We start from the raw sequence: 18,601 nt of genomic DNA, 5'->3' as shown, positions 1-18,601 counted from the left end.
TAAGATGTCAGTGGTATTATTTTAACAATTGTTGCTGGATTTGTTTGGTCTATCTTAATTATTCGGTCGTTAATGCATTCAGTGAATGCCTATTGTTTACAAAGAAGGTGAAAAATACTACCTACACAATGCATTCATACAGCTCCGGGTTTATTAATCGATTAAATACTTATCTTCGGTCAAAATCTGAAGAAAAAAAACATTTTTTCAAGACAGAAACCGATAAAATCCACGTTAAACTACGATTTAACAACACGTGCTGTCGCAATTCGACATATTCGCGGGGCTGATTTGTTGTCGCGATGCAGTAAGATTGGTATAATTTCCATTCGCATAACTCACACACGATTCACAGAAAGTGTATGGAAATTGTTACAAATTCACAATCTGTTACGAGCCACTGATATGTCAATTGAGTAGTTTTGTCAGTGGTTTTCACGTATCTTCATATGGATTCGCATGAATGACTAGTGCGATTTGCACTAACAGAAACTGTATACGAGTGTTAAATAAGAAATATATCAGGTGCATAAGCGTGGAGAAGAATTTTTCTTGTACAGACCTTGAGTTGATGCAATTCGTTCATATCATCCAGAAGAATAAAAGAATCAATTTTCCCGGCGCTTTCGCACAGTTTTTTGTACAATTTTATTGAAATAAAATTTAGTTCTATTCATAAATATCCAAGAAATGATCTTATTTTTAAAAATTTCATAACTTTTTGGTACTATTTTGTGTCTTTTTAGAAACATTTTGAGTGGATTCACATGAAGATTTTTCATATTGAAAGTGATTTCAGATCAAGAAGTCTTTCATTATCTCTTTCGGTGCCTTTCACCGTAGACCATATATGTAATTTACTATACTTCACTCGCCGTCCATTGTTTGCATAATTTTTCTTCTCTCTTGCGAAACTGATCGTCTGCGCCAGGCCGATTCTCATCGACAGATCTGTAGAATAATATATTGTCCCGTATTTCGGTCCACTTTCAATTTCTGACTAACAATCATATGTGTTTCGATTTCTTCCGTATTTGACCGTTCCTAATGATGATGATTATTGTAATGCGTTATTTTTCTGATAATAATACTTGGTGAGTTTTTCTCTTTGATATACACGGGATGATGTTTAATGACCGTTCGCACATGTTCAACGGGCACTACAGAACAATAAATAAATTTAAATTTGAGTCTTATGATGGCTTGGAATAACACCAAAATGCACATGTACCTCGAACGTAGACGGGCACTTTTTTCTCCACAATTAGTGGTTCATCCCAACTTTTGACCGGTTTGGGCTCCCATCCCTTCAACGGTTTGTGTTCCCATTCTTTGATCGGTTCACTCGGCCAATCTTCATCACCCCATTCATCGTCAGCCCAGGCATTGCCCGCTCCGAATTCATCTGCGCCAACCGAATGATAATCAGTCTTACGCAATTTACCCGCAAAGCAAGTTACGAACAACGCAAACACACACAAAATCTAAAAGCACCGGAAAAAAAACAAAAATAACAGCTGTTACTAGTACAATTTAAAATCGTTTTTTTCACCATTTTTAAGAATGTTTTTTATATTTTTCTTTTTTGGTCAATTTAGACTCAATCAAAAAAAAAACTTTTCCAAATTTTAATTAATCATCATTTTTAGATCTTTTCAAACAATCAATCGCTTCTTTTCCTTTTTTTAACTTCAAACACAGTTTTTTCTTATATTTTGTGAACTTCGAACAAAGTCGATGCTCAAACTCTTAACTAAACAATTATGATTCGTACCAGAAATTTCATGTTTTCAGCGTTTTGATTCGTACAATTCACTACTCTCTATGTTTCTCTTGGAATTTGAAACGATAACGTCTTTTATTGTTTAAAAGTGAAAACGATTTGAAATTTGAAGCCAAACTGAACCAAGTTTATATATGAAAAATGACGGCGGCCCCACCGCCGCCGCCATCGCCGATGGAATAAAATCAAATGAATTTCAATTTTTTTACATTTCATCAGCATAATGTCATGAAATTATGAATATGTTTTGATGATTTTGATTGCGCATTCCATCTTTCCTCTCATGCTGCATAAGCGCATTTTCTGCGTGGTATTCCCATTCATTCGTGTGATTTGCGAATGATAAAACAAGGTGTTATTATAACGGTTTCGGAATGATTTGCGAAGAGATGTTATTTTTCGAGAAAAACCGAAAACTGTTGAATAGTCAGCGCATTATAGGCGTACATTGGCTTACGCTAATGTCACTTATATAACGCTTCAAATTGGCCTAACGCGTTGTGATTATAGACCTGAACAAAATTAACGAACGGATTAATTTTCGGTTGCGTTTCCTACCTTTCTGAAGAGATGAAGAAAAAAAACTTAACGAAACCATAAAAACCACACGTTTCACAAGGAAATCGAATTATTTATTACTACATTATAAAGAATTGTTTGACACTGAATCTTTTAACGGTCAATAAAAATCCAAAAATTTTGATGCAAATATTTCGTGGCTTAGTGAAAACCTTCGGGCTGGTTAAAAATGGGGTATTGTTTTGAAGTCGCACGAACACGGTCCAATGGCACTAAAATACACAAAAAAACGAAAATTTAACCAAAACGAGGGAGAAGAAAGATCAAAATACCTGGAGCATATTCGAATGGATTTGGTGATGATTCACTTGCTCTATTTTCGATCAATACATCGTTATTGGACAGTTCGTCGTTGATTTTTTCCGCTGGTAGAGCATGATTCGATTGCAATGAATGGAATTCTGATCTTGAAAATGCTAAAGAAGACGCAATCAATGCAAAGAAACACACGATCTAAAGCACAAATGAAAACAAAAAAATATCAGCATTTTTCTTTAAAACAGTAAAGAGTGGACACATTTCAATAAAACGATTTTTTATTAAATCACTTTCAATTTTTTTCGTACCAAAATCTTCATGTTTTCACTGAATTTGAAAGAAAAAATCAACAACGTAAATTCGTTCGTCTTGAGTGACTCCGTTCTTGTTGGAAAATAACAATAATTTGAACTTTACGATGAACTGAACTACTTTATATATAAACTTGTGTGGCCTTGAAACCGACGAAAGCATTTTTGTTTTATAACAAAGAAGGAATCTCTGGCCCCACTGCCGAAAAAGAAACCTCTCAGTCTTTTATGACATTCCGTTGAAAATTATTATATCTGTTTCCATATTTGGCACACTCAGTTCGGAGCTAGACTTAATTAATTTGCGTACAGTGTTGCAATTGATAGCGAAACAAAGATCACGATAAACAACAGTTTATCATTCTACGCTACTGATTTTCTCACAACACAAAAAAAAATCGCGCCCAAAAAAATCCATTGACTTTGCTCATAAAAAATATTGAGAAAAAGCACGGAAATAACATGTTTTATTATGCTAATGTCTGTCTACAAAGCACACGACTTAAGACAAGATGTGTTTTGTGGCTACTTTGTGCTCTTTTGTGGATGTGTTTTTTGGGAAAGCTACCGTTTCCATATGTGAACCAGTGCTTCCGTGAATTTGGCATTTTTAATGCATTGGATTGTTTGACGCATTGTCATAATCAATTAAAATTCAAACCATTCGATGATGCTTTGATCAAATGAAATCGACATTTTATTTCACACCTCAATCAACACATTTGTTTTCATTTTTTTTTTTTAAATAAATTAGTAAACAAATACAAATCATGCGGAGCAATATGCATAAATCAATATGATCATTAATTATCTTGAATAAACTCAAAATTTTGCCAAATTGTTAGTAGACACAGTTTGACGGTGTAATTTTTTTCTCGAAATATCAATTAAGTTTGTTTAGACTTGTGCGCTTAAAAATGGTTTCAAAAAGAATAAATAAAATATGATTTTTTTTCGTTCCGATCTGCGAATCAATGAAAAAATCGGTCTATGAATTTGTAGCACGCTATCAATCTAAGTTACATTCGACCTGGTGTTACATTGAATTGATTCCAAAATGAATTCATTGATTATCACGTAAGATCATGCCAAGTGTTTTGGATTAATTATAAAATAATCTATTTTGGCCATGAAAATGGGTCATTAATTTTTCAGGTGTGTTCTTTTTCGGATGATAATTCCATTCGGATTTCCATTTTGGTGAGTCGTGTGCCGTTTCAATTGGAATTGCGGTGGTGTCCAAGAGTTGTGTGGCTGTTTGTGAACATAAACGGGATACGGTTTGGCCACAGAGTGATGATGGTCGACTGGAACTGATGGTAAAAAGCAAAGAAAATTATGTTATGAAAATAGGAAACGAAAAAAGCTTGAAAAGTAAATAAAGAATAAAACGATGATACGAAGCATTACCTGGAACAAAAATCGGAACTGGCTTCTCAACCGCATATGGTTGTGTTACAACAGTCGTTGGACTGGCGTGTATCAGTGACTCCAATGGTAGTGCATGCAATTGCTCTGTTGGCCAATGTTGGCTGTACTTAGAATGCTCATGCTGTTGCAATAAAGAAGTAGTCACCGGAGCATACGCAAATTGAATGGAACGTGTATGTAGCTGTTCACCTGGCAATGTTGGAATGAATTTTGCATTGATATCGTTGTATTGTGATAACAAAGATGTAGTCAATGGATTGTGTGCCAAAGCAGCTAAAGTAAATTGTTCGTTGGTCCAATGTTGCAACGGTAAATGGGACAAAGAGGAAGCAGACGAAGAAAAGGAAGGCTGATATGCGGCAGCCCAATTGGCTTCATCTTGCCATTGTTGAGATAATTGAGCATTGATGTGATCGCTTTGTGGCAGGAAAACAGTTGTGACCGGACTCTGCACTGATGGGTTTAAAGGCGGATGCACTAATTGTTGAAGGTAATTTGTGTTAACACTGTCGGATCGCGTAGCCAAAATTGATTGCAACGATAAATGATCAGTACTGAGCAGGTTACCGGCCGAACAAGCTACTGCCAGGAATGGCACACAGACACAGGCAATCTATTGGTTTGAAAAACAAAGAAACTGTGTTAGTTTTCTGAACAATTTTCACCAAGAAAAAACGATTTCAATTTTCACTGAGATTCGTAAAAAAAACTATTTCGTGGCCAAACGACACTGATATACACTATGTGCATCTTAACTAAAACTATATACAATTTACTTTTCTTTTCAATTTCAATTTCTAGTAAGAGTTTTCATACCATAAGCTTCATTTCTTTCACACTTTCAATTTTTTTCGCTGCTACACTGTTTGGTTGAAGGACAAATGTGATTTGATCAATGACCGAATCGATGCACAGTTTTTATATCAAAGATAATATTTCACCCCACTGTGTATCCAATTTGAATCTATGAATCATAACTAATCGAGGCAACGAATCCGAGCGATATGAAATGATAATCCATTTGGATGCAATTTATTGATTTACAATAAATTGCCCATAAAAAGAATTTGTATACATTTCCAACAATTATCCGTCAATTTATCAAAATTTTATGAATTTTTTTTTTATCAAAGGCTCAAGCCTATTGTTCGTTGGTTTCGTTCTTCGTTCATGTCATATTCGCTCATATCATTTACATAATGAGGCGCACACAAAGATGGAACAGGTATAAAAATGTAAATTGCATACCCGAGAAAGCCAATAATAGAGAATTATCGAATTTGCACCGGAATGAAATGTGTGTAGCTTGTTGCCACACGCATTTCAGAAGAAATGAAAACCATTTAGAAAATAATAACGTCTATTCGAGGTGATGCGATTACATAAACCCAAAGACTAGCAGACTCAAGACATTACATGAATGAAATGAAATTACAAGAAAAAATTAAGTTTAGGCCAATAAAAAAAGGATCTGAATAAAACTGATTGATAAAAATGAAAATAATCCATCGACATATCATTTATGGTAATTTAATCAACACGTGTGGTGTGCTCATCAATTTTTGGGATGATTCAAATCTAAAATATGTTTCGTGCGATTATTTTTTTTGTGTCTAAGCCGGAAAAGAAGACGAACTAAGTGGGAGATTTATGTCACTTCAAATGGAAGCCAAAATAACATTCCTCCCAACTACATCTGTGATAAATGAATTGCTTTTATCACACTACATTGATCAATCCACATTATAACGGTAATGACCGGTAAATTAATTTATGAGATAGAGAATTGGTTCACTTTACGATGAAACTCAATGCTAATGACTAAAATCAAAGTCATGTGATAACTTTTAATGACTCAACATTTATTTACATATAAAAATTAAAATTTCTAACATGAAACAAAAGATTCCTTTGGTTTTGATTTGTTCAAAAAAATTGTCTCAATCCCAACAATTTTTGAACGGATGAAAACGACAATGTGATGATTGATTTAAAACTAATGTGTGTAAACTAAAAGTATTAGCTCTTTCGCTTCAATGGAATAAATATCTCTTACTATTCTTAGGTGCTTAAATATCTTTTTTGATTTGTTTAATGCGTCGCACAATGAAACCAGGTTGGTCCCGAATCAATCCCAACGATTGGCCAATTGCCACGAGCTCCTCTGGTGATGTAGTGCTTGGATATCTTGTGTTCATCGATGCGTTGCGGGAAAACAGTGATCTAAGCAATGACGAATAGGCTGATCTGCTGTTTGATCTACCCAACAAATTTGAAAATGAATTTGAAGCACCGTTATAACGAGCTTGTTTTGATGTTAAATGAACGGTCTGCGATGATGGACGTTGCCTAAAATATACTGGGTATGGCTATAAGACGAAAATTAAATAATAATTAATTTCAAATTCAATTGAAATTTCTTCGTAAAATAAATCAACTCACCTTTGGTACGGCATCTTTTACCGGATATGGCTGTAATGAAAATATAACGAAATTAAATGAATTCATTCATTCATTCGTTTTAAAAATCGCGATCATAGACACTCATACCTGAAACACTGGTCGATCCAAAATGATTGGATGAGGAATGTGTTTTACTACTTCCACTGGATATGGCTAAAACAAAGCATTGATTTGCATTAAAAATTGTTCAAAAAAAAATCTCATTACTGAACAAAAAATATTGCAAATCAAGATGAAGTTTGGCTTACTTGTGGCACCAGACGATCAATATCAGTTGTTTTGTAAATGGTTCGTTCAACTGTTTGGGCTGGAGGATATTTTTGAAAGAAATCAATGGGAATATGAATTAAAGCATGGCTTGAAAGTGCCACTTGCAATTTCTATCACAAAAAGTTGGTTAAAGCTTACACTTTGTACAGCAACAGCTTCTGCTGCGTATTGAACGTTTTGAGGAGCAAATTGAAGTTGTTCTTGTGCATATTGAACAGGCTGTGAAGCGTATTGGATTGGTTGTGGTGCATACTGAACAGGTTGGGGTGCGTATTCAATGGGTTGTGATGCATATTGGATGGCCTGGGGCGGCTGTGATACGTATTGAATGGCGTCTTGTTGAACTGGACTGGTCTGTTGAGCGGCGATTGGCAGAGCTGCTTGTGTGTATTGAATGTCTTGTTGTTCAATAGGAGCGGCCTCTTGAATGGCTTGCTGCACGAATGGAAGAGCTTCTTGAGCGAATTGTACTGCGTGTGCCGACACCTCATGATGTTCAATCGAAGCGGCTTCGGATACGATTGGAGTTTGTGCTGTGGGTACAATTACGGGTTGTTCAATGACTTGTGCACCGGTTCGAATTTCAGAATACTGATTCAAAAGAGCTTTATCATGTGCGACTTCCTCTTCCAACCCATTATTACCGTAACCAATGTGAATATCGTTCGCACTACGTTTATCCTTTTTCACATCCTCAGCGAAACCAATTGCCACCAGGGCTAGTACACAAACCATCTAAAGTACAAAAACACAAAATTAAATGAAATCGATTCAAAAATTATCACTTTACGCAAAGAAAGAACACCGATTCATTTTTTCGTACCTTCATGTTTCCAAGTTTTTTTTTCTGCTCTTTACGGTTAATCCGTACTGTTTCCAGCGAAAAGTAAATGGGTTGTAACTGTTTTTTGTCAAGTTGATCCAGTTTTTATATAGAAAAGAAATGCAATTGGTCCCCTCCTTCCGAAGATTCGAGACTTTTCCATTTCATTTGATGTGAACCTGTTGAATGCTTCACCAAATTATACCGAACAATTTGTATATAAATTTCATCTGACATTTCACCGCTGCATACATGCGTGAGTGCGTGTGTCGTTTGCATATCATGGAATTTTTATCTCCGGCAGACGAATGTATATCGATCATCTGCATTATTTATTTCAGCCGATCAAAGAATAAAGGAACTGACCAATTGCATAAGGCCCAATTCATTTACGCAACAATATTTACATTCCACATAACTGAATTGGGATTGGATCGATATGCTACTTTGGTCAAATTTGCACCAACTCTTAGACAATTTATCGTATATTTTACCAACGAATTTTATGGGCTCGACCAAATTTCCATAAAAAACATTGAATAAAGAAGAACATAAAGGGCCCACCGATTGATCCGATTTAAATAAATTAAATACTGTATCGCAGAACGAAAATGCAAGCGAAGGAAATAAAAGGTATACATTAACTCATGGGAAAAAAATGTCAACCAACCATGTGATCTCAAGATCTAAATTATTCGTTCACATAATGCATACTCTTATCGATTTAATAGCGCGTGTTTTATAGCGGTGCGAATGGTTGATTAATACCATAAAGGCAATCATTGAGTTTAACAATCGTTCGGATTTCCTACTTTGAACAGACAATTGATATTGAATTGCTGGTATTAGTCAAAATTGATTACTTGACAGTAAAACAAAACTTGTTAGCGCTTCATTGAACGACTAGAGAATCTATTGAGATAAACGACGAAGCCATAAAATATAACCAGCATTCGTAAAAATTCATCATCAACAATGAGCACAACAAGCACCTTTGCAAACAGCCACCATAAAAAAATTATGTGAAAAAAAAAACATCGTGACCAAAGAAAGAAGAATTGATTTAAATCATTGATGCTCGTTCAGCCAACTCTTTTCGTTCAATCGAATTGAGTTAATCGTCGTTAAAATGAAGACAAATCTCCACATTATACCATCGGATTGTAGTAGCATCACATTTGCATTTTAATCACTTCCGAAATGTAAAAAAAGTGAAAACACACAGCAGCCAATATACCAAGCTATCGCATTTTACGCACATTTAATTTTTTCACATTCGAATTTGTTTATTGAAAAAAAAAAATCATTTGAGAACCGACAATATGTTGTTATTGATTGAATTTTGACATTTTTTTTGTCGCGACAAACAGAAGAGATTCTTTTTCTCAGTGAAAAATGCGCTTCAGTTTTGTAACGATTCTATTTTGTAACACTTTATGCATTCAATGTGGAGAGTTCATAATTTCTTGGAAATGTACGAGTGAAATAGCTATAGATATACTTATAGCTATAAGAACGCACCGCATGCGACGACACTTTCTCGAAACAGAGAAATTTAGTTCAACGAAAAACGCAACAAGAGGATTCCCATTTAAGTATGTTTGCCGCTCTTCTGTCTGAATCGTACGAATAGCGGCAAAGCTGAATATAAACAAAACACGCTGATAACGAGCAATACACACACATGAATCGGTGTATTTGACGCTCAACGAATCACCGTTCTGCGCGTGTATTGAACAATAGAGCTATAGTTGAGTCGCTAAGAATGAGAACAGCTGAAAGAATACATATTCATCCGCATTGATATGATATGTCTGCGTTTTCTATGTATTTCGGTTTTGTATGCTTAAAATTGAATGTGTTTTCGTATTTTAACGCTCCGCTTCACTCAGCACCAGCATTGACATTGAGAGTGGATGTATGACGATGACGTAGACAGTACAAAACTGCTATCATTTGTGTGAAGTGCGCATTTTGAGAGCATCTAAATCAAAATAAAATCTTATTGCAAACAAAAAGAAACGCAATGAAGACATCGACAGAATAATGGAAAAAGTAAATGTTTTGACAGTATTTCTTGAAAATAAACTGGAAAACACACTTTGAATACTTTTACAATATTCTATTTTGCAGATCAAAAAGTTCAATCTGGAATTGGCGTTGTTCGTCAAAGAGCTGAATTCCTACACCGAGAAAGTAAACGAAATCGACGATGAGACCACGAAATTGTTGATCGAAATGATTTCGGCTGTGGATAATTTGGGACAACAAGCCTCTATGAAAGACCACGAATCATCGTCTGCCCATGAAAACCAGTTTATTTCTGGTTTGAACGAAGAAATATTCCAAATACGCCGGTACATTGTCTGTTGTTTATGTCATGTAAGTAAATGCATTGCAGTCGCGTTGAATGACAAACCACTTGATAGAATAACCACTGGGTTTGCAGGAACAAATTCCATTGACTTTGGAGGATTTTGAATTACACAAGCAAAAGAAAAGTCATAAAGAGAAAGAAGCCGAATTGAACTCATCGCATCAAATTCCCAATGGAAGTGACACAGCTCAAGCGGCATTAATTCAATCCGAAGATAATGAAAGTTGTGATGTTCCAAGTGATCAAGCCGTTAAATTGACAACAGCCAGTTCAGTTAGTATAATGAATAGCAATTCTAATCGAGATCTTGCCCAAACAAATAGCCAAGAAACGGTTACTGGCACTTCGACGATGTCAAATTTCGTAAAATTGGAAGATGTAGTCAAAACTGATGAAATGTCCAAAGCCATCACAGCAGAAATGATTGATTTCGTATCACGAACAAAAACACGGATCCATAATGAGGCACTTATTTTGAAGACTCTCATCGGTCATTTCAACGTTTTTGACTCAAAGGTACAAGTCATGCCATTTGGATCATCAACATATGGGTTCGGTGGATCAAGCACCAATTTCAATATATTAGCCAATGCAGGTCAGTCAGCATAGATCATATAATATTCTTTCAAATTCTGTCTAAGAATGCGGCTTAAATTTTGGTTTCAGGTGGTTCAGATAGAAGTCCAATCACTTTATTAAATTCATTCGAAAAGTATTTGAAAACGTCTTCTGTCCAGAACGACTTTGAGATATTGGACAATATTGCCGGAAACCGTGCTCAGAAACGTCAATTGCAACTGCGTCACAAAAAGTCTGGTGTTTTGTGTTGGTTGCAATTTGGATTTGATAACGAATTGGTCTATTCTTCACAAATCATTCGTGACTATATAAACCATGGTCCAATCTGTAAGTGCATTTTAGCGCGCCTTGAACGCAGTAGACAAATTCAAAGCCAAATAATCGATAAGATAATAATTTTTTTTCTCGACAGGTTATCATTTGATCGCCTTCTTCAAAAGTCTTCAAAATGCCCTTGTTCAACAGGGAATCGATACCATCCACTTTAACACATATCTCATTTCCATACTCGTGATATTCTTTCTGCAAGTGAACCACAATTTTCCGAAACCCAAGGAATTATCTTCGTCGCAAAGTCAAAGAATTGATGTTCCGCCGAAGACTGGTAAAGATTTCCTTGAGAAAACTGTTGGGGAATTTTTCAACTTTTACGGAAGGAAATACGATGTGGCAAAAGATCTGATTAGTATCAATATTGGGCGATTTCAAAAGCGAAAATTGGATAGTCAACAAACAAGACACACGCCCGAGCAAAAGAGGTTAGTATACAAATTCACATTTGAATTGTTCTGAATGTTGTATTTTAACACTTGGTTCGTGCACTTTAGTTTACGCGACGCCATCGATGCAAACCCTGGCAACTGGGAAAATTGTACAATGTATGTGGAAGACATCAAGTCATCTGCCATTAATGTAGCGGCTGAAATTGCTGAGAAAGAAGCACACCATTTTAAAAAGTTATGCCAAATTTTGGCCACTCTTTCGTACAGAAACACAATTGATGAATATGTGTCGAAGCTATTGCCACTTCAAGCGGCCGGACGTGATACAGTTCAAGTGACATTGAATCAATGCAAAAACGGTACAAATAGTGATGTCCACCCGTTCAAAGCCGTTGAATTGAAAACAGCAGGTTCGCTCAATTCGGTCAGTAGCAATAGTAACAATCAAAATGTTGCTCGAGCAAATAGCCTGCAAACTGTACCTTCAGTGCTGTCAAATTCGGTAAAACTGGATGATTTGCTCAACACAAGTAGTGTGTCTGTAGCCTTAGCGGCCAAAATGATTGATTTCGTATCACGAACAAAAGCACGGATTCATAATGAGGCACTCATTTTGAACACTCTCATCGGTTATCTCAACGCATTTGACTCAAAAGTCCAACTCGTGCCGTTTGGATCGTCAACATATGGGTTCGGTGGATCAAGCACCAATTTCAATATATTAGCCAATGCAGGTCAGTCGGCATAGATCATATAATATACTTTCAAATTCTGTCTAAGAATGCGGCTTAAATTTTGGTTTCTTCTAGCTGGTTCAGATAAAAGTCCAATCACTTTATTCAATGCATTCCAAAAAGATTTGAAAACGTTTTCTGTTCAAAACGACTTTGAGATCTTGGACATTATTGCCGGCAACCGTGCCCAAAAGCGTAGATTGCAATTGCGACACAAAAAGTCTGGTGTTTTATGTTGGTTGCAATTCGGATTTGATTGTGAATTGGCCGATTCTTCACAAATCATTCGTGACTATATAAACCATGGTCCAATCTGTAAGTGCATTTTAGCGCGCCTTGAACGCGTGAAGCGGACAATGAACTATATGATTATAATGTAATTGTTACTTTTCGACAGGTTATCACTTGATCGCTTACGTCAAAAGTCTTCAAAATGCCTTTGCTCAACAAGGAACCGAGATCATCCACTTCAACACGTATCTCATTTCCATACTCGTGATATTCTTTCTACAAGTGAACCACAATTTTCCAAAACCCAACGAATTATCTTCGTCGAATAGTCAAACCATTGATGTTCCGCCAAAGATTGGTAAAGATTTCCTTAAGAAAACCGTTGTGGAGTTTTTCAATTTTTACGGAAAGAAATACGAGGTGGCAAAAGATTTGATTAGTATTAATATTGGGCGATTTCAAAAGCGAATATTGGATAGTCAACAAACAAGACACACGCCCGAGCAAAAGAGGTTAGTATACGAATTTACATATGAATTGTTCTGAATATTGATTTTCAACTTAATGCACTTTAGGCTACGCGACGCCATCGATGCAAACCCTGGCAACTGGGAAAATTGTACAATTTACGTGGAAGACATCAAGTCATCTGCCATAAATGTAGCGGCTGAAATTCGCGAGAAAGAAGCGTACCACTTTAAGAATTTATGCCAAATTTTGACCACTTTTTCGCATAAAAGCACAATTGATGAATATGTGTCGAAGCTATTGCTACTTCAAGCGACTGGCCAAGCTAATGGTTCCAATTTGAGTGTAAACAGCACAAAAGAGAGTCGAAAATCATCGCAACAAAATCTAAATGGATGTGACATAGTTCAAGTGGCATTAAACCAATTCAAAGTCATTGAATTGAAATCAGCTTGCTCGCTCAATTCGGTCAGTAGCAATCGTAATCAGAGTGCTACTCGAGCAAATAGCTTAAGTAACCAAATTGTTACCTCGGTTCTTTCAAATTTGACCAAACTGGAAGATGTGATCAAAACTGATAGAGTGTCTGTGGCCGTTGCAGCCGAGATGATTGATCTGGTATCTCGGACAAAAACAAGGACTCGAAATGAAGCAGATATAATCAAAATAATTGCGCCCTATTTGAAAAATACGGAATCCACATTGAAGCTCATTTCATTTGGATCTTCAACGTATGGCTTTGGTGGACGAAGCACCAATTTCAATATTCTGGTCAATGCAGGTAAGCATACAATCTAATCCAATCATCGGTTGATTGTTACAAAATATTCAAAACAATTTCTTTTGACAATGGTATTCTTTATCGCCCAAGGTGGATCAAAACAAAATCCAGCGGTGCTACAGCACAATTTCGAAAAAGTAATGAAGACGCCCGGTGCCCAGGAGGAGTTTGAAATCTTTGATAGCCTGGGTAGCACTCGTGTGCAGAAGAAACGACTTCAACTGCTTCATAAATCGTCTGGTGTTTTGTGTTGGGTACAATTCAGCGGCGATTTCGAACTATCCCAACCAAATCAAACCATTCGTGATTGTATCAATCATGCGCCGCTTTGTAAGTGAATTTAATTCTTTGTGAATGAAATATTACTCTAAGTGGATGATTTATGCTTTCCGGCAGGTTATCATTTGATCGCTTGCATCAGATCTTGGCAGAACGTATTGAATGATGTTGCTGCAGAGCAAGGAAAGGTTGCCTTTCAGTTCAATACGTATATTATTTCGGTTCTCGTGATATTCTACTTGCAAATGGATCACGGTTTTCCGCAAATCAAGGATGTGGCATTGACAACATCCAAATGCATCAATGTGGTGCCAAATATTGAGAGAAATCTTCTGATACAAGCCGTTGGCGGGTTTTTCAAATTCTACGCAAACCGATATGAAACTAATAACCAATTAATAAGTGTAAACATTGAGCGTTGGCAAGAGAAACGTTTGCAACCTCATCAATCTATCTTTACACCTGAGCAAAAAAGGTTGGACTTTTTTTCACTTCTAGCCCATTCTACCTTTGATAGACTTGGACAATATATGATATCTTAAAATTTTCATTTAATTTCAGTTTACGTGATGGCATTAAAACAAATGCCGTCAATTGGAAAAATTGCACCATGTCCGTGCAAGATATCAAATATCCCGGAACAAATGTAACCGCTGAAATTCCCGAGAAGGAAGTAAACAATTTCAAAAAGTTGTGCCAAGTATTGTCTACCCGTTCACATAAAAAGATAATTGATGAATATTTGTCGAAGATGCGGTCGCCTCAAGAAACTAATCGACCTAATTTGAGTGTCAACAATTTGACTTCAATGGGTGCTGCTTCCAGCAAACACAATGATCCGGCGACAATTTCATTAGAAAGCTTAAGATCTGCGATTAAAAATGCTGAAAATCAAGCAAGAGATGTGAGCCCAAAGCCATCTACTTCAAGAAAGTGTGAAAATGCCATCAATGCGTTAAGAGGAATATCTCCATTTCGTACGTTTGCATATGGGTCGCCACTTCAAGAAGGCAAAAAAGTCAGTGGTTCTACCTTGAGTTTGGATAGTGCGATATCGGGGAAAGCACACAGTAGCAGAGCCAATGATTCAACCGCATTTTCATTGCAAAACATGCAAACTGCAATTGTAGATATTGAAAATTTAGCAAAAAATGGCATTACTCAGCCATCAAAGTCCAAAATCTTGGAAAATGTAACCAAAACCGATTACCTGTCCAAATTGGCCAAAGCAGAAATGATGAATATTTTGTCACGCTCAGAAGACCGAACTCGCGATGAGCAAGAGATTATTAAAAATTTATCATATTATTTCTTCACGATCGACTCAACAGCGGCAATAGCGGCATTTGGCTCGGCTACATATGGCTTTTTTGGTGGATCAAGCACCAATTTCAATATTTTAGCAGTATCTGGTGTGAAGGAGTCGAATTTTGTTGGGCTTTTAGACCGATTAGAAGTGCACATGTTTCGTCCAAAGGAAATCCGGAAGCTTACACCTGACGCATTACTGCAGAAGTTCGAAAATTCATTCAAAAACTCAAGCCGACTCAGCAGCGAATTTGAACTTTTGGAGAAAATCGAAGCGAATCGTGTGCAAGGTAGCCAATTGAAAATTCTTCACAAAAAGTCACGAATTCCGTGTATTTTGCACTTTGGCGAGAATACACGAATGAAGAGTTCATCACAAATCATTCACAATTACATGACACTAAGTCCGATTTGTAAGTGTTTTTTGAGGTTTTGTTTTGCTTGTTATAAAAAGATTTTTTCTGAATGCAACTTCGGTTTTTCAGGTAAAGATCTGATTGCTTACGTGAAGGCCTTGATAAATGTCTTGAATGATATCGCTACACAAAAGGGATTACCCAGCTTACAATTCAATGGATATATCATATCGGTGTTGGTGATTTTTTATCTTCAATTGAAACACAGATTTCCAACTATCAATGGTCTACAATCCAAGTTATCGGATAAGGCCGCATTATTATCGGATCGAAGTCTCAATGAAGTAATCATGGATTTCTTCAAGTTTTATGGTCACACATACGAATCGACTCACTTGATCAGCTTGAACGTTGGCAGATGGCAAGAAAAGAGATTACAGGAAGGACAGAAGAATTTCACGCCAGAACAAAAACGGTCAGTTTCACAGTTTAATCAAGTTAATAATCGCTCAATTGATTTCCCATTTCAAATTTTAATTTGTAAACAGTTTGCTAGATGGGTCATAATTTAAATAACTATTTTGTTCGCTTGCAGATTACGAGATGGCATCGCAAATAATCCAGCGAATTGGACGGATTGTGTAATGTGGGTGGAAGACATTGTTTCGCCAGAAGTGAATATTACAGCTGAAATTTCAAATGAGGATGCGAATAACTTCGTGAAATTGTGTCAAATGTTCTCTTCTCATGTACCAAAGTTGGATGAAGGTAATTTAACAGACAATCCAATTTGTGGGACGGTAAACCTGAAGCAGAGAGCAACAATATCCAGCTTAATCGAAAAAGAAATGGCTGTCATGACTCAGCCATCGTTTTTAGAATTTCGGCGACGTTCTGAAGCTGAAATTACCATCATTCTAACGAACTATATTCACAAGTTTAACACTTCTCTAGAGATTCATGTGTTGGGTTCCAGTTATTATGGCATCAGAGGATCAAATACCGATTTCAATTTATTGGTCAATACTCGTACGTTTGATGATTCTCTATTTTTCAGGAGCTAAAAAGCACATAGGCACTTAACAAAAACCATAAATTTCTTGATGATTTTTTGTTTTCAGACGGTGAACGGCCAAAAGAGGTTAGCCAGCGGTTCTTTTTCAAACTCGATACCTCTGACATCACTCGACACTTTAAGCAAATAGTCAAAGTGAGTGCAGATCGAGTTCTAAAGCGACAGATTCACATGATTCACATAAAAACTGGAATCCAATGTTCCATATTATTTGACAGCGATCGCACCATCGTTGAATCGTCAGAAATAATCAGCCGATATATCAACAAGGAGCCAATGTGTGAGTAAATCTCAGTCTTTATGTTTGAAATCGAATCGAAATAAAAATGCTCTATTTTCAGATCGTTTCCTAATCACATACATAAGAGCGTGGCAGAATGTTTTGAACGAGTTGGGCATTGCTAAATTCAAATTTAATACGTACATAATAAGCGTGTTCGCGTTATTCTTTCTCCAAATGAATCACAAACTTCCGAAAGTTTGTGATTTTTTCAAATCTGGCCCAAGTTCGAGTTCAAGCATTACGAGTTTCAAAATGATTCCGAAGGAATTTTTTGCTTTGTATGGAAATAGCTATCAAATGTGGAACCATGTAATTAGCGCACATATCGGCCGATGGCAAGAAAGACGGATCCAATCCGAGCAGAAGCATTTCACAGAGATTCAACAAAGGTTCTTCTTTTCTGGACAATTTCATGAGTTTTTTCTAGATACAAGTTAAAATAATTACTAACGATTTTTTTTTCAATTATTTAGATTGCGCAAAGGCATCGAAGCATCACCAGAAAATTGGACCAATTGCATCATGTATACACAAGATCTGGTTCGACTTGATGTGAACATTACAGCCGAGATATCGAAAGAAGCAGCAGAAAACTTCCAGTCCTTGTGCCAAACATTCACGAAAAATGCACCATCCACATGATTACCAGCCAATTTTTATCGTGATCCAACATTTATTTATTCATTTCTATCACAAATTTACCTGCAGTCATTTGGCATTTTTTTCACATACAAATATCATACATTTTCTATAAGAGTTAATATTTTTGTTAAACAAATGAAGTGATTACATCTGTGATCATAGAGCTACACTAATTTTTTCTTAGATGTACGGAAAAATGAAGATAAAATCAACTAAACACCAAGTTATTGAACCTTTGCTGAAAAAACATTCCTTGTGAAGACCATAACGAGAACATGACGTATTTGAAACGTCTAACTCCATCTACGGATTTTTCTAGCAGTTGTGTTCTATTGAGTTGCGGTTTCAACTATTTTTGGGCGAAATTATCTCAAAAGTATGCTAAAATGAGTTATATGTCATGCGAACGCTCAAACGACTACTGTTAATGTACGCACTGATTCAGTAGACATGCAATGGTTACTAGATGACAAATTTACAATACACTCGAGTGCATGTATTTGCGCGTGCATTTCCGGTAGCCGTTTGAGCGTTCGCATAACAAATAACTCATTTTTGTATATTTTTGAGATAATTTCGCCCAAAAATAGTTGAAATCGTTATATATATCTACTCGATTCACAACTACTGGAAAAATCCGTAGATGGAGTTAGACGCCCGTACCAAATGTAATGTATTGAAACTCCATATATACATGCTCGGAGTATGGTGAAGACTTGGAGGCAATGTGTTAAAGACTGCCCATATATGCCTCTAATTGAGGAATAAACATTGTTCATTGAATGTAAATAAAATCTTTAGGAAGTTTTAAAACCGTTCATGTTGAATCATCACTTTGTTTGACTATT

General features: G+C 36.2%; 3 protein-coding genes across 6 annotated transcripts; 1 reads left to right on the top strand and 2 right to left on the bottom strand.

The window, feature by feature from the left end:
* Positions 1 to 850: 850 nt before the first annotated feature.
* Positions 851 to 1,844, bottom strand: LOC129578693 (uncharacterized). Its single transcript, XM_055467664.1, has 3 exons — positions 1,775 to 1,844; positions 1,232 to 1,484; positions 851 to 1,160 (listed from the first exon to the last, which is right to left on the bottom strand). Exons 1-3 carry the CDS (start codon positions 1,784 to 1,786, stop codon positions 1,045 to 1,047), a joined length of 381 nt encoding a protein of 126 aa, XP_055323639.1. The 5' UTR covers positions 1,787 to 1,844; the 3' UTR covers positions 851 to 1,044.
* Positions 1,845 to 3,594: 1,750 nt separating this feature from the next.
* LOC129578687 (cell division protein ZipA-like) lies at positions 3,595 to 9,465 on the bottom strand. 3 transcript variants are annotated; one of them, XM_055467637.1, is made up of 8 exons: positions 7,919 to 9,465; positions 7,234 to 7,830; positions 7,074 to 7,132; positions 6,913 to 6,978; positions 6,805 to 6,834; positions 6,419 to 6,731; positions 4,342 to 4,975; positions 3,595 to 4,244 (listed from the first exon to the last, which is right to left on the bottom strand). In XM_055467637.1, the coding sequence occupies exons 1-4, from the start codon at positions 7,922 to 7,924 to the stop codon at positions 6,960 to 6,962; spliced, it is 681 nt and encodes a 226-aa protein (XP_055323612.1). In that variant the 5' UTR covers positions 7,925 to 9,465; the 3' UTR covers positions 3,595 to 4,244; positions 4,342 to 4,975; positions 6,419 to 6,731; positions 6,805 to 6,834; positions 6,913 to 6,959. The 3 variants fall into 3 exon arrangements, with proteins under 3 accessions (XP_055323612.1, XP_055323601.1, XP_055323623.1); XM_055467648.1 differs by lacking the exons at positions 3,595 to 4,244; positions 4,342 to 4,975 and having other exon boundaries at positions 6,204 to 6,731; positions 7,234 to 7,628; positions 7,740 to 7,830; XM_055467626.1 differs by lacking the exons at positions 6,419 to 6,731; positions 6,805 to 6,834; positions 6,913 to 6,978; ... (1 more) ...; positions 7,234 to 7,830; positions 7,919 to 9,465 and adding an exon at positions 5,179 to 5,233.
* On the top strand, positions 9,243 to 18,580 carry LOC129578676 (uncharacterized). 2 transcript variants are annotated; one of them, XM_055467596.1, is made up of 18 exons: positions 9,778 to 9,973; positions 10,052 to 10,300; positions 10,368 to 10,890; positions 10,962 to 11,201; positions 11,287 to 11,632; positions 11,702 to 12,330; positions 12,406 to 12,645; positions 12,728 to 13,073; positions 13,137 to 13,810; positions 13,901 to 14,140; positions 14,207 to 14,564; positions 14,651 to 15,810; positions 15,883 to 16,228; positions 16,349 to 16,521; positions 16,708 to 16,782; positions 16,875 to 17,108; positions 17,170 to 17,500; positions 17,585 to 18,580. In XM_055467596.1, the coding sequence occupies exons 1-18, from the start codon at positions 9,965 to 9,967 to the stop codon at positions 17,751 to 17,753; spliced, it is 6,342 nt and encodes a 2,113-aa protein (XP_055323571.1). In that variant the 5' UTR covers positions 9,778 to 9,964; the 3' UTR covers positions 17,754 to 18,580. The 2 variants fall into 2 exon arrangements, with proteins under 2 accessions (XP_055323563.1, XP_055323571.1); XM_055467588.1 differs by having other exon boundaries at positions 9,243 to 9,973; positions 16,349 to 16,782.
* The last annotated feature ends 21 nt before the right edge of the window (positions 18,581 to 18,601 follow it).

This window comes from Sitodiplosis mosellana, unplaced genomic scaffold, assembly GCF_009176505.1.
Source record: "Sitodiplosis mosellana isolate CC-2019 unplaced genomic scaffold, AAFC_SMos_1.0 Smas_scaffold_1, whole genome shotgun sequence".
Lineage (NCBI taxonomy): Eukaryota > Metazoa > Arthropoda > Insecta > Diptera > Cecidomyiidae > Sitodiplosis > Sitodiplosis mosellana.
Note: the sequence above shows the minus strand (reverse complement) of the source record. Positions and strands in the feature narration are given on the sequence as shown.